This window comes from Peromyscus maniculatus, chromosome 22 (genome assembly GCF_049852395.1).
Source record: "Peromyscus maniculatus bairdii isolate BWxNUB_F1_BW_parent chromosome 22, HU_Pman_BW_mat_3.1, whole genome shotgun sequence".
In the NCBI taxonomy this organism is placed as follows: Eukaryota; Metazoa; Chordata; class Mammalia; order Rodentia; family Cricetidae; genus Peromyscus; species Peromyscus maniculatus.
In genome coordinates this window covers 19,475,793-19,488,901 of record NC_134873.1, presented here as the reverse complement: position 1 = coordinate 19,488,901, position 13,109 = coordinate 19,475,793, and the positions used below count along the sequence as shown (strand labels likewise).

General features: G+C 55.2%; 1 protein-coding gene across 6 annotated transcripts in view; it reads right to left on the bottom strand.

Moving 5' to 3' along the window:
• The window catches only part of Adcy3 (adenylate cyclase 3), an 80,496-nt gene that overhangs the window by 4,243 nt on the left and 63,144 nt on the right, over positions 1-13,109 (bottom strand). For 5 of the 6 annotated variants that reach the window (XM_015999969.3, XM_015999968.3, XM_015999970.3 and 2 more), the window contains 11 exons: positions 12,786-12,944; positions 11,227-11,401; positions 9,328-9,456; positions 7,586-7,728; positions 7,240-7,401; positions 4,807-4,894; positions 3,995-4,111; positions 2,598-2,857; positions 2,256-2,321; positions 788-872; positions 4-162 (listed from right to left, as the gene is read on the bottom strand). In XM_015999969.3, coding sequence (XP_015855455.1) covers positions 4-162; positions 788-872; positions 2,256-2,321; positions 2,598-2,857; positions 3,995-4,111; positions 4,807-4,894; positions 7,240-7,401; positions 7,586-7,728; positions 9,328-9,456; positions 11,227-11,401; positions 12,786-12,944 — 1,543 coding nt within the window. The remainder of the gene's footprint in view (positions 1-3; positions 163-787; positions 873-2,255; positions 2,322-2,597; positions 2,858-3,994; positions 4,112-4,806; positions 4,895-7,239; positions 7,402-7,585; positions 7,729-9,327; positions 9,457-11,226; positions 11,402-12,785; positions 12,945-13,109) is intronic. The other variant, XM_076559102.1, reaches the window with a different exon arrangement.

Genomic DNA, 13,109 nt, shown 5'->3' with positions numbered 1-13,109 from the left:
TACCTCGTCTCTCTTCTTGGACCCCAGGAAGTGGCGCGCGACATGCTCAGGCAGCATGTTGGTGACCAAGGCCTCGTTCCATCGCCGCATCTCGTAGACACGTTCTTTCTGGTCATGGACCTCAATCTTCCACAAGAAGAGTGTCCGCGCCAGTTTCTCCACCTGCAGACACGGGTTAGGTGAAGTGGACTCGGGAGCCAGACATCCAACGTAAAGACTTAGAACAGGGGTTTGAGTGTTGCAGGTGGTCAAATGGGAAGAAGACAGCTATCTGAGAGGAGTCACCTCATCCAAATGGCACCCCACAGCTGCCGTGAGGACCAGGGCCTCTTGGTACAGTGGAGACCCAAGAGGCCTTCCATATGTGCAGGGTTCTCCTGAGACTAACTTAGTTGCAGAACTGGGGGAGGGTCAGGGAGGGCTCTCGCAGAACAAAAATTCCCTGCTCTAGCAGCTCTGTTTATGATGTGGCTTGGGGAAGCTGTAGTTCCCCCAGTAAACCACTGGGGGGCACCCAAGCTAACCATCTTTGTGCGGCTCCTTCATCTTTACTAAACAAAAGCTCATTAGCGCCTTTCCCTTTCTCTTCAGACCCCGAGGTTAGTGCATCAGTGACCCCCCCCTTGCCCAGGTGAGTGCAGAGGCCATGAGCCCCGCCTGGGGAACATCTCCCCATCCTGCGGGAGGGTGAGGAAGAAGCCGTGGTAGATGAAGGAACTGCTTCTGAGTCCTGGGACAGCTTGTTGGGAGGCCTTGAGCGCAGGGGCAGAGGGGGTGTGGCACTCACGTGACGCGAGAAATAGTAGAAGCTCAGCATCATGACGAACATCATCACAGTCATCGAGTACTTGGAAGGCACCAGGGGTGGCCTGCTGGACAGACAGGAACACGTGAAGAGGGCCTCGGCCAGCCTCCACCAGGCTTGTGCTGTCACTGTGGGCGTCAGAATCTTCCACCCCCACCTCAGCTCCTCTCAGTCCAGGACCCTCCCCAGCACGTGGTCGGGCTACTGGACTTGGGATCGGCAGCAGCCCCCGCTTGCCTGGCCACAGGCCGCTCCCATTAGGCTGTGTGTGTGTGTGTGTGTGTGTGTGTGTGTGTGTGTGTGTGTGTGTGTGTGTGTGTGTGTTTTTCTAGATGGATGTAGAAGTGGAGTTTCTGGGCCATAGGTTTTGGGGTGGTTTTGTTTGAGATAGGATCTCCTGTGTCCCAGGATGGCGCTGAACTCCTGATGTCCTGCCTTTACTAAGATTACAAGTCTTGGGGTTGGGGATTGAGCTCAGTGGTAGAGCGCTTGCCTAGCAAGCGCAAGGCCCTGGGTTCGGTCCTCAGCTCCAGAATAAATAACAACAAAAAAAAAAGATTACAAATCTGCACCACCACTTCCAATTTATGCAGAACCCAAGGCTCACAACCATCTGTAATGAGATCTGGCGCCCTCTTCTGGCCTGCAGGCAGAACACTATACATAATCTTTAAAAAAAAAAAAAATCTCACCTTAGGATCTATTCAACTCACTGAACCGTAAAAGCCTAAAACTTTAAGATGCATCTTCGGTGATTGGCTTGATCAGTTTGGGAGGCATCTAGGCAGTGGGACCAAGTCCTGTGCTCATTGCATGAGTTGGCTGTTTGAAACCTGGAGCTTATGCAGGGACACTTGGCTCAGTCTGGGAGGAAGGGACTGGACCTGCCTGGACTGAGTCTACCAGGTTGATCGCAGTCCTCGGGGGAGGATTTGCCCTGGAGGAGGTGGGAATGGGGGGGGTGGGCTGGGGGTAAAGGGAGGGGGTGGGAGGGGGGGTGGGCTGGGGGTAAAGGGAGGGGATGGGAGTGGGGAGAATAGGGGAACCCGTGGCTGATATGTAGAACTGAATGGTATTGTAAAATAAAATATAAAAAAATAAAAGATGCGTCTTCGGGAAAGTCCATGTTCTCAGAAGGTAAGGCAGACTCAGGAAAGCTGGTCTGCGCCTGACGTCTGAATTCCACCTGAGCCCTCTTTCCTCATCTCCCTGCCAGCCGCCAACCACTCCGCTGTCTTCCTCAGCTCCGCCCTCTGTGCCCTGCCCTGCATCCGCACGGCTCTGTTCTCCAGACCTGTCTCCCATGCAAGAGACCCCGATGGCCAACTCCCCTGACTACCCGAGACCACGTGCCTCCAGAAGAGTGGGGTGCTGGGGTGCCATCCTGTTCTGTCCGCTGTCTATTAAGGGGGGCCTCATGCAGACGAGGAGGAGAGGCAGGGAGCCTTACCTGTCAGTGCCATTGAGTCCCGGGGTGGACAATACCTGCATCTTCTCTAAGGCCACCACAGGAGAGCTGTTGAGCAGATGACAACATTCAGGCCACATCTGGATGTGGGAGGCCGATACCCCAGACACCTAGTGTCCCAAATCTGCTCACTGAGGTGGAAAGGACCACTCCCCACTCCCCGCACGTGTCTGTGAGGAGCCCTGAACCCCCGATGGAGCCGAGGCAGAAAAGCCACCTCAACACAGGCACGTGACCTCGAGCCGGGTGGGGCGGGGGCGGGGAGAGGGAGGAGACCGCGCAGACACGCCCCCCCCCCCCCCCCCCCGGGAGGCTCCATCTTACTCCTGTTCCCGAAAGCGCTTGCGGTCGTATTCATCGAAGACCGGACACCAGGCGTACAGGTTGATGGCGGTCACGGCGCCCGTGACGAGCAGCATGAGGGTGAGCTTCACCATGTGGCTGACCTGCACCAGCATGATGGTGGCGATGAGGGACAGCACAGCCACGTAGTTGTAGTACTTGGGGTTCTCCATGCAGCCGCCGTCCAGCTCCGTCCCGGCGGTCATGTTGTAAGGTCCCATGTAGTACTGGAGACAGCTAAGCTGGAGGCCAGGTGGGAGGGAAGGGCCGTGGCGAAGGGTCAGAGGGCTCCGCCATGGCAGTGCCGGAGAGTAAGCACGTACGTGTTAGTGACCGCTTCGAAGAGCCTCACCATGATCTCACCCGATGTGCAGGAAAACTCACCGTGTATTATGAGCGCTTGAACGCTGCACCTACCGTATAGAAATCCCTCGGACTATCAGCAAGGGGTGAAAGGACGAGGCCCCAGGAGCCAGCTCTCCAGGCTCCTGGCCCAGCCTGCTTTTCCCATCACGGCTGCTGCGAGAGGGGACTATGTGGCCATCGGAATCTCCCTGGTGACGGCTATTCCACCACAGGGTAGCCTGTTCACTCATTACCCGACTGGTCCACCATAGTCAAAAGAAAATGTTCCCACAAGCTAGCTTAGCCTCTGTGTAGGCTGCACCTCACTGGACTCTGGGTAAGGACCTGGCATGTAGTGCTTTGGAGGTGCAGGATCCCTGTGCACCCCTCCACGGGACCTCAGACCTGGAGGTCTATGTCATGTGTCTCCTCATAAGAGGGATCAGGGGCTTCATCCATGCAACCCAGAGACTTGCTGTCCTCGACCAGGTAGGTGTCTGGTGGCAGACCTCCAGCTTTTCACTTCTGTTACTTCCAGCGGAAGTCTCTGGGCCGACTTCACTCCCATGTGTTACTCCTGCTTACGTTGTTAAGTTATAGCAAGTACTATACAACGTTCTTAAGAACTTTCGAGAGTACATGTGGTATTACCCAGATGAGAGCAATCCATAACGACCGTGCAAACAGTGACAGCTGCTGGCCCCGTCCCTCACAAGGCATCTGGCTCCCCTCTCACAGGACCCTAGCTCTCCGCGAACTGAGGAGGACAGATGATCTGGTCTCCCCAGAGCCACATGGGCTCTGTGAGGCTGTGTTCCTGTCAGCCACCTCGAGGAATGTAAGAGGGCTGCCTGATGACGTCCGCTCACCTCCTCAGCCCAGTGGGTACCCAACGCTGGCTATACGTCAAGGAACACACCCCAGGAGTGTACCCCTCAATCCCTGTGGCGATGGAAGACATCTCCGGCCTCGTGTGTGTGTGTGCCCCTCTCCCCTGGGTTTAGGCCCCCTTCGACAAGGACGCAAAAGCTCACCATGTCCACAACATTGGCCATGACCAGGATGAAGATGGCTAGCATGGCCCAGGTGTTCCTGGCCCAGCGGGTCCGGTCGATCCAAGACGAGAAGGCCACGAGCTTCTTAGGAAAGGCCTAGAAGAAATGGGATTTCAAGGGCTTGAGCCTCCACCTGTATGTCCTGAAGACATGGCTGGCTGCTCCTCTGGCCCTAGTCCCAGAAACCTAAAAGGCCGTGCTTTGCTTGCGAGTCCCCAAAACTGAGAGGGAGAGAATTTAAGGGTGCAAATCCTTGAGGTATGTGTAGAGCCCTGGGCCTCCAACCCTAGGCTCCTGGCTAGGCAGACACAGCCAGAATGTGTGGGCTGCACCAGAGGCAAGGCCAGGGCAGGCGACAGCATGTCGGGCTAGCCACCTGCCTACCACCTCCCTCTTGCTTTTCCGGTTACCTGACAAGCAGCCCGTTAGACTGATTTTCCCACAACATTGCTTTCCCTTGTCATTCTGACCAAAAACTGCCTGACACCTGTGTGCCTGCAGAAGTCTCAGTCTCTTTAGCTGGATTTTAAGGTCCTTCATAGTTGAAGCCAACCCCGCTTCCGCCTGGGCTTCCCTTCACTGCTAATCATGGCCCACAAGATCCCAGGCTACAGAATGGGTGGTGGAGGTATTGGGGGGGGGTGTGGATTGATGAATGGATAAATGCCTGAATGACCCCCCACAAATCTGTCCGGATTGGACCAGAAGCCCAACTCCATCATTGACACAGAGCGCCACTCTATTAAAGCGACTAGAAGGTTCTGAACTCAACTGCAGAGCGCGTCTCTTACCCTGGGAAAGATGGCGGCCAGTGAGCAGATGGTCAGGATCAAAAGCAGAACCTCCCCAACCACGAAGGTCACGTAGTTTGTCATCAGCCTGGGGCAGAGAGAAGGTGACCGGGGAGGACAGGGGCCAGCTGAGTACACGCCTGGGCCTGGAAGCTTCTGTGTGGCACCAGGGAGTAACTAAACCAGCCACGAGAGGAGAAACCCTAGCAGAGAGGGAGGGCAGGGCCTGGGAACGTGCCACCCTTCCGCTGCTAACGGTCCACTGGGACTTTTCCGGAGGTGAGGAGGGTCATGGATGCCCCGGAAATAGCCCAGCAATAGCCTGGGAAGGGAGTCTTAGAAATGAGCATCGGCCCGGTAGCCGGGGTGAAAACAGTCAAGAATAGACCACAGGAGTGAGGCTGAGGCTGCCGACGTGACCTCTGACTGCACGGAGCCCAGAGAACGAGATCTTTCCACATCCATCCTCCCTCTCCTCGGGGAAATCTGCCCGCTCCAGAGCCTTCTCAGATCCATTCTCTTTTCGCTCCTCCATGGAGAACAAGAGCGCCCAGACACTCGGGTTGCTAATCCAGGATCCAACTCAGGGTCACCTCTTAGGTTTCCTCACTTGGTTTGGGGATCTCTTCAGTGCCTGTGATCTCTGTCCCTCCCCCTGGGCCCTGAACTGGCTTTTCCATGCCACTCACTCGTCTGTGTGCTCTGTGTGGGTAGCGCTCAGGTCTGAACCACCAGCTTCTCCCTGAGCCCCAGACTACGTAACCCAGCTGCCTGGTGGGCAGTACCACACAGGCAACTCAGACTCCAGGTCTCTGCTCCAGTGTTCCTCCTCCTCTAGTCTCAACCTGGATTAATGAAAACTGCATCCTGCCCATTGCTCAAATTTTAAAAAAGCCCTGGAGATGCCCTTCACTCTGCCCATTCATACTTCACAACCAATCTGCCAGCGACTCCAGAATCCAGCCATCCATCAATAAAATCCCTCATCCTCACCCTTCTCTAACCCCGCCTGGCCCAAGCCACCGTTGGTATCTCAGTCACCATTATCTCCTAGCCTGGTCTCAGGCTCCACTTTTGCAGGCTAGCCTGTTCTGACTCAGCCAGGAGGTCCCCTTCTTCTGGGCCCACGTGGATCTTTTCCACCAGCCTCTGCGTCCAAGAGTATGAACTGCGCCTAGCTCTCTACCCTAACCCCTAACTCCCATCACTGTCCTGCAGCGCCCCTGCTACCAGCACGGTGCCCTCATGGTGCCTGGAGAGCCCTGGCCCCACTTCTGCCTCTGCCTGCCTGAGTATCCCCAGATAGCACGAGGCTCACTACACAGCCCTTCAGGACGCCGCTGAAATACCACCTTGTCAGTGAGGTCTGCTGCGACCACCCTACAAAAGCCTACGAACCGCCGGGCGGCGGCGGCGCACACCTTTAATCCCAGCACTGGGGAGGCAGAGGCAGGTGGATCTCTATGAGTTCGAGGCCAGCCTGGGCTACAGAGCGAGATCCAGGACAGGCACCAAAGCTACACAGAGAAACCCTGTCTTGAAAAACCAGAGGGAAAAATAAAAGCCTACGAACCAAGCTCCCCACCAGACCCTATCTCCTTTCCTCGCTTTACTCACACTCATCACTACTGCACATGTAACTTTCACATTTAAGTGTTTATGCCGGTTCCCATCCACTCCCCGTGAGCCGTAAGCTTCCCAGGACCTCGTTCTTTCTCCTTCCCCAGGCACACATGGCATTTTCTAAACCGAATGGCTCTAACCCCACAACAGTCTCGCGAGCCGTTCAGGGTGGGTCTCCCCACTCGGCAGAGGAGCAAACGGGTGCTCGGCGGGCCTTCGGGGATCTGCCGCCGCCGTCCTGCCTACAGAACCCTGGATGTGGCAGCCAAGTCCCTAGGGCTTTGACAGCTCCTCACACTAATCCAGGCAGGGCCCCACCCACAGGCTGCTGCTGGAGGACTCGGTGCTGGAGGGAGCCGCTCACTTGTCCCCGGAGGCCAGGAAGGTGATAATGAACTTCAGGCCGGGCTTCCACAGCAGCGGAGGAGCTGACTTTGGAATACCCTGCCTCCCCCCAGAGGACCGGCCGCTGACGTCAGTTTGCGTCTAGAGCCTAAAATCTAGTTTTACGGAGATGAGCCCCGAAAGGAAAGTCAGTGTGGGCTGTGACTAACGTGGAGGTGACATCCACACTCTTGTCCCTAGAAACTCTCTAGTAGCCATCTAGCCATGTTCTCCATCCTCCTGGAGGGGCCTGTCACCAGCTTTCCTGGTCCTGCTGAGATCCCATCCTGGGGGTGGCTGCTGCTATAGGATCTGGGGGAGGGGGGTCACGGAAAGGGAGCAGACACAGGTAGCTGCCTCTTACAGGGCTCCCACCCCTTGCGCAGCCCCCTCTCCCGGCCCGTCAACCTCAGCCGGGGTCCTCACCACGGGTCAATGAGGATCTCCACCATGGCCGTGCAGAAAAGGACCACGCAGGAGCAGCTGAAGGCGGCCCCGCTCTGCTTCTCCTTCTCCACCGAGTAGCGCGTTTCCATCTCGGGGTCCATGAACCGCATGGTTAGGAGGAACGTGTTTCTCTTCTTCACCCTACAGGGCGGAAACAAGCCCTGTGACCCGCACGTCCCACCTGCCATGATTGCTCGGGTCCCGCCCCCCCCCCCCCCCCCCCGTTTCGGATGGCCCGTCCCCTGCACTGAGGAAGGGCCGGCGCGGGGGTGGGGTGGGGGGTGGGGGGTGGGGGGCAGTGGGCCCCTCAGCAGTGCCCACTTACACCTGGGCGGACTCCCGCTCCAGCAGGGCCTCGTTGAGCAGCTGGTTCAGTTCGTGCTCATCCTCGGAGGCATCCACCACGCGGTCGGCCAGGTCCTGGAGGCGCAGCCTGCGGCGGGGATTGGGGAACGAGGGGTTGTCGGCCTGAAAGCCAGGGAGGCAGAGTCAGTGGGACCGAAGGGGCACATCGGAGGAGGGTGTGAGAAAGAGGAGGGGCCACACTCCCGAGGACCAAACCCTCCCAGGTTCCACCCTGCCGTCGTCTCCTTGGGCCCCTGATAGAAGGTCTACAGTCGTGATCCGCTGATGGCCGTGACTCTGGGGCCAGCTCCGAATTTAAGGCAGGGCCTGGGCTGGGACATCTTGCTGTTGGACGGGGCTGTGTCTCCACAAGAATCCTTACCTATGGCCGAGTTTGGGGTCATGTATAACCCCAGCCCTAGGACTCTGGGGGTCAGTCACTAGTGATCTAATGAGGCAGCCACTGCCGCTTGACTGCCCCTCAGAAAGAGCGGGACACTTCCAAAACGGAAGCCAGGGTTGAGTCCCACAGCCACCAGCCTGAGTGGTCACTGCCCAGACCTCTCAGAGCTGGGAGAGACTGAAAATACATTTGGAGCCAGGGCCGAGACTCCTGGTTTGAAACTCAGCACTCCTCCGGCGGCTGCCTGGTCCAGGCCATTTTCCTGCCCTGTAAAATGCTGTGGGTGGCCTGCTCTGGCACCGAGAGTCTCTTTCCATGGAGCATAAGCTAGATATGAGTGACACCCACTAATGGTTAGGGCCTAAGAGTCACGGGCTTCTTAAGTCATGTCAGAGCCAAGCTACATAAAGTTTGAGTCTTCTTCCTATCAAGAAAATTGTTCATATATATATACACATATATATAATATATATATACATATAATATATATACATATTCATATATACATATTCATATATATTCATGCATATATAAATGAGCTTCTTTTTTTAAATATATAATTTATTTTTATTTTATGTGCACTGGTGTTTTGCCTGCATGTATGTCTGTGTGAGGGTGTCAGATCCCCTGGAACTGGAGTTACAGACAGGTGTGAGCTGCCATGTGGGCACTGGGAAGCGAACCCAGGGCCCCTGGAAGAGTAGCCAGTGCTCTTAACCACTGAGCCATCTCTCCAGCCCCAAGAAAGTTATCCTAAGGAGAAGCGGCAGGATGGATGCTTAAGGAAACGCCAGCTTGTCTGAAACTCTGTCTACCTTCTACAGCATCAGAAACCTTGGGGACAACTCCTGTCTCTTTTCACGGGGACACTGGCAGTGGGGCCACCAGCTTCCAGCCCCCAGACCTTGAAGGCAGAGATCACCTTCGTCAGTGGGCATGTCTGACAGGTTTCTCGGTAAGGAGAGATTTGGAGTTGTCTTCTCGTCCTTTGGAGCAACATGCCAGCCCATCCAGGGTTTCGGGACATAGAATTCCTGGGGTATGACTGACTGGGGGGGGGGGGCTGTCTAGATACAAACTCCCACTCCCAAACAGGCTCCCACTCTGCAGAATCTTCACAGACCCTAAATCTACAAGACAGCCACTCCAGCTAGACCGTACTTGGGGGGAGTGCCTTCCGGTCCATTATTCCCCCTTCTCTCTATTTACACCGCTGAGAAGGACCAGAACCTGGACTCGTGGCCAAGACCCTCCTCCCAGCACAGCCCCCCACTCCAGCAGCCTACTGCTCCCCACCCCTGCCCCGCCCCCACACCCACCTGGGCCTCCTGCTCTTCAGCCTCCTCGGACGTGGAGCCGCTGGCATGGGCGCTCCCGTTGGGTTCCTTGGTCTCAATGAGGGCAGGGGAGCTGGGTTTGGACGACGCCGGGGCTCCATTCGGCAGGGCCTGTCACAGAAAAGAGCGCTCATCGGGGCTGTGAAACACTGCCTGCTACCTACCCCTGCCCGTGGCTGTTCTATTATTGTTCCAGAAACTTCCTCCTACGTTTATAGAAGTCTTGCTGACCTAGAAATTTCACCACTGATTTCGTCCTGCACACCATTCATTTTTTTTAAAATGCTGTCACTTTCTAATATCCACGGCTATGAATAGTTTTCTAAACAAAGAAAAGACCCGATTGTTGCAACTCCTATTTCTAAGACACTAACTCCGTGGCAGCGCCCTCCGAGGTCTCTTGGTGGGGGCCACGTCAAGTCCAAATAACCTCCGCAAACTTTGGATGAGTGTTTGTCCTCGACAGAGTGAGTCAAACGCTGTACAGCGAGGGCAGAGTGCTCGCCCAATTAATAAGTATTTGTTGAGTCCTGACTTCTTGGAAGCCACATCCTCGGGAGGAAAAGCGGATAATAGCAAACTAGGTAAGAGAAATGAGCAGTCATAAGGAAATGGAAGCGAGCTGGGTGGAGGTGGCGCACGCCTTTAATCCCAGCACTCAGGAGGCAGAGGCAGGCGGATCTCTGTGAGTTCGAGGTCAGCCTGGTCTACAGAGCAAGATCCAGGACAGGCACCAAAACTACACGGAGAAACATTGTCTTGAAAAAAAAAAAAAAAAGGAAGGAAGGAAGGAAGGAAGGAAGGAAGGAAGGAAGGAAGGAAGGAAGGAAGGAAGGAAGGAAGGATGGATATGGAAGAGAGTATGAAAGAGGGAGTGGGATGTGGGGGTTGCAGGGAAGTCCAGCCATAAAGAGGGTCATGGGGAGGGGGTGTCACTATGAAGATGCCATTTCAGAATTGACCTAAAGGAACATCAAAAGAGTGGGGGGTGCCGGGCAGCAGTGGCACACGCCTTTAATCCCAGCACTCAGGAGGCAGAGCCAGGAGGATCTCTGTGAGTTCGAGGCCAGCATGGGCTACAGAGTGAGCTCCAGGACAGGCACCAAAACTATGCAGAGAAACCCTGTCTCAAAAAACAAAACAAAAGAGTCGGGGGAATTACAGGAAAACGGATGGCTAGCAGCAGGCTGTGCCCAAGGATGTGAGACAGCCAACCGGCCATCACTGCTGGAGCAGGGTAAGCAGAAGGGAGAATGCAGCAGACACCATGCTGGGACCAGACCCAGGACAGGCCCCCAAGGCCGGCTCCACTCTTTCTGTCCTGTGCCTTCTTCCTTTCCACTGGAACGGCTTCCCTGGCCTTGGTCCCCGCTTCCTTTGTGACCAGCCACACTCACTCTCCCCTGGTGCCCCCGTCCCTACTGTAGCTTTAACCATTTCCACACTTCCAGTGGCCTCTCCCTTCTGGACACTGTCATGGGACATACTACACGGGATGTATTCTTAACTCCAACTTGCCACACATGGCTTTTTCCCCTCAGAACGGGTTTCTGAAAGAAGCTACCACCAGGTCTAGTGACATGGGGCCCAGATTTCATGTCACTCTACCTCCTGCTATGGTCAACCACCAACCAACCTTTCTATAGCCACTGTTTTAATATCATTTTATTTTTGAGATGGGATCTTGCTATTCAGCCCGGGCTGGCCTTGAACTTATTTAGCCCAAGCAGGTCCTGAACTTGCTGTGTAGCCCAAGCTGGCTTTGAACTGCTGCCTCAGCATGTTGGGATTGCAGGTGCATGACACCATACCTGACTAATTGTTCTCTTCCAAATCTCTTTCTTTCTTACTCTCTGCTCTTAGGATGTGGCGGGGACTCACCGAGCCATTGAGGCCATTTTGAGCTGTTTTCTTCACCTCTGGCTTGGAGGCGATGATGAGGTAGGTTTCGATGCCCTTCTCATCTAGGTAGTCACAGCGACTGCCCCCATCACCAGGCTCTACATCAAACTCCCCCTTCAGGCAGTCCATGGTGCTCTGGGAGATGTGCACACGCCTGCAGTACAGTGAGAGAGACCCTGCGCATGCACCAATTGCCTGTCTCCCTCCCGCCCCCCCCCCCCACCCAGAGACAGACAGCAGACCATAGAGCACTGACTGGGACCAGTGACTCCCGGGTACATGTGCCAGGGACCAGGGAGCAGACCTGCTGCTAACCAGCTGTGTGGGCAGCATAGCGCCCACTGCTCTGAGCTTCCGTCCCAGAGGCGGCTGAATTCTTAGAACAGGAATGTAATTTTCTTTCCTGGTTGTTTAGAGTATCAGATAAGGGGCCAGAGAGATGGCTCTGCCGTTAAGAGCACTTTCTGCTCTTCCAGAGGACCCAACTTTGGTTCCCAGCACCTACATCAGGCAGATCACAACGGTCTCAAACTCCAGCTCCAGAGGATCCAATACCTCTGGTCTCTGCAGGTCTCTGCATATCATACATGCACACCCACAGACACATACACCTACATATAAATAAAAATGATAAAAATAAATCTTTTAAGTGTCAAATTATATACCAAATTTCTATACCAGCTCCGAACTCTAACTTCAAGAACTGGATTCTTGCCAGGCAGTGGTGACACACGCCTTTAATCCCAGCACTTGGGAGCCAGATGGATCTCTGTGAGTTCAAGGCCAGCCCGGTCTACAGAGCGAGATCCAGGACAGGCACCAAAACTACACAGAGAAGCCCTGTCTTGAAAAACCAAAAAAAAAAAAAAAAAAATTGGATTCTCTCTACCTTGCTCCCCTGCTGCCAAGGGGGCTAAAAGCCACATAGTCACTGAGGAAAGAACAGAAACTGCCTCCACTGAGGCCCCAAGGGCAGGCAGGTGGGCCAGGCCCTCCTGAAGCCTGCCCGGAGACAGGCACCTGAGGGTAGTGTCCCAGCCAGAGGAGCAGAGGCTGGCTGTGTGGTTAGATACTTTTGGTCAGCTTCACACAACCTAGAGTCACCTAGGGATTCCCTAGGTGATAGGGAATCTCAACTGAGGAGTTGCCCGGATCAGACTGACCTGTGACTATGTCTGAAAGAAATGCTCTTGCCTGATGACTGATGTGGAAGGGTCCAGCCCACTGCGGGCAGCACCATCCCTAGGCAGCTGAGAGCGAGGCAGAGATTGACTCCGTAAACTTCCCGGTTTCTGCTTCACTTCCTACTCAGATTTCCCTTAATGATAAACTGGAAGTATAAGCCAAGTAAATCCTTTCTTCCGCAGGTGGCTTTTGGGCAGAGAGTTTTGTCACCGGAACAGAAGGTACGAACACTACTCCTGGGAGGGAGGGGAGTTTGGGCCCCTTGTCCCTCACGAGGGCCACAGCCCTGGGAGTAGAGAGGATGGTTCCTCTCCCTTGGTCCTTACATCCACCCCCTTGAAAGGAACACTCACCCTGGGATGCCACCAGCCTCCATCTTGTTAGCCACAGTGACATCGGTCGACCACACATCATACTGCCAACGCTTCTGCCCGAGGACACCACCTAGCACGGTGCCCGTGTGCACCCCCACACGCATGTCCACACCAGTCTTGGTCTTCTCCCGCACATACCTGCCAGGCACAGAGAGGTGGCGCTGGGTAGGGCATAGCATCATGAGGTGCCCAGCAGCCTTTGCCCTGGCAGGCGATCGATCGTCTGGGCTGAGAGGACCTAGCATGTCCCCTCTGGCTTTCTGCCTGAGCTAAGTGGCCTGCACTGGGGTTAACACAGGCCAG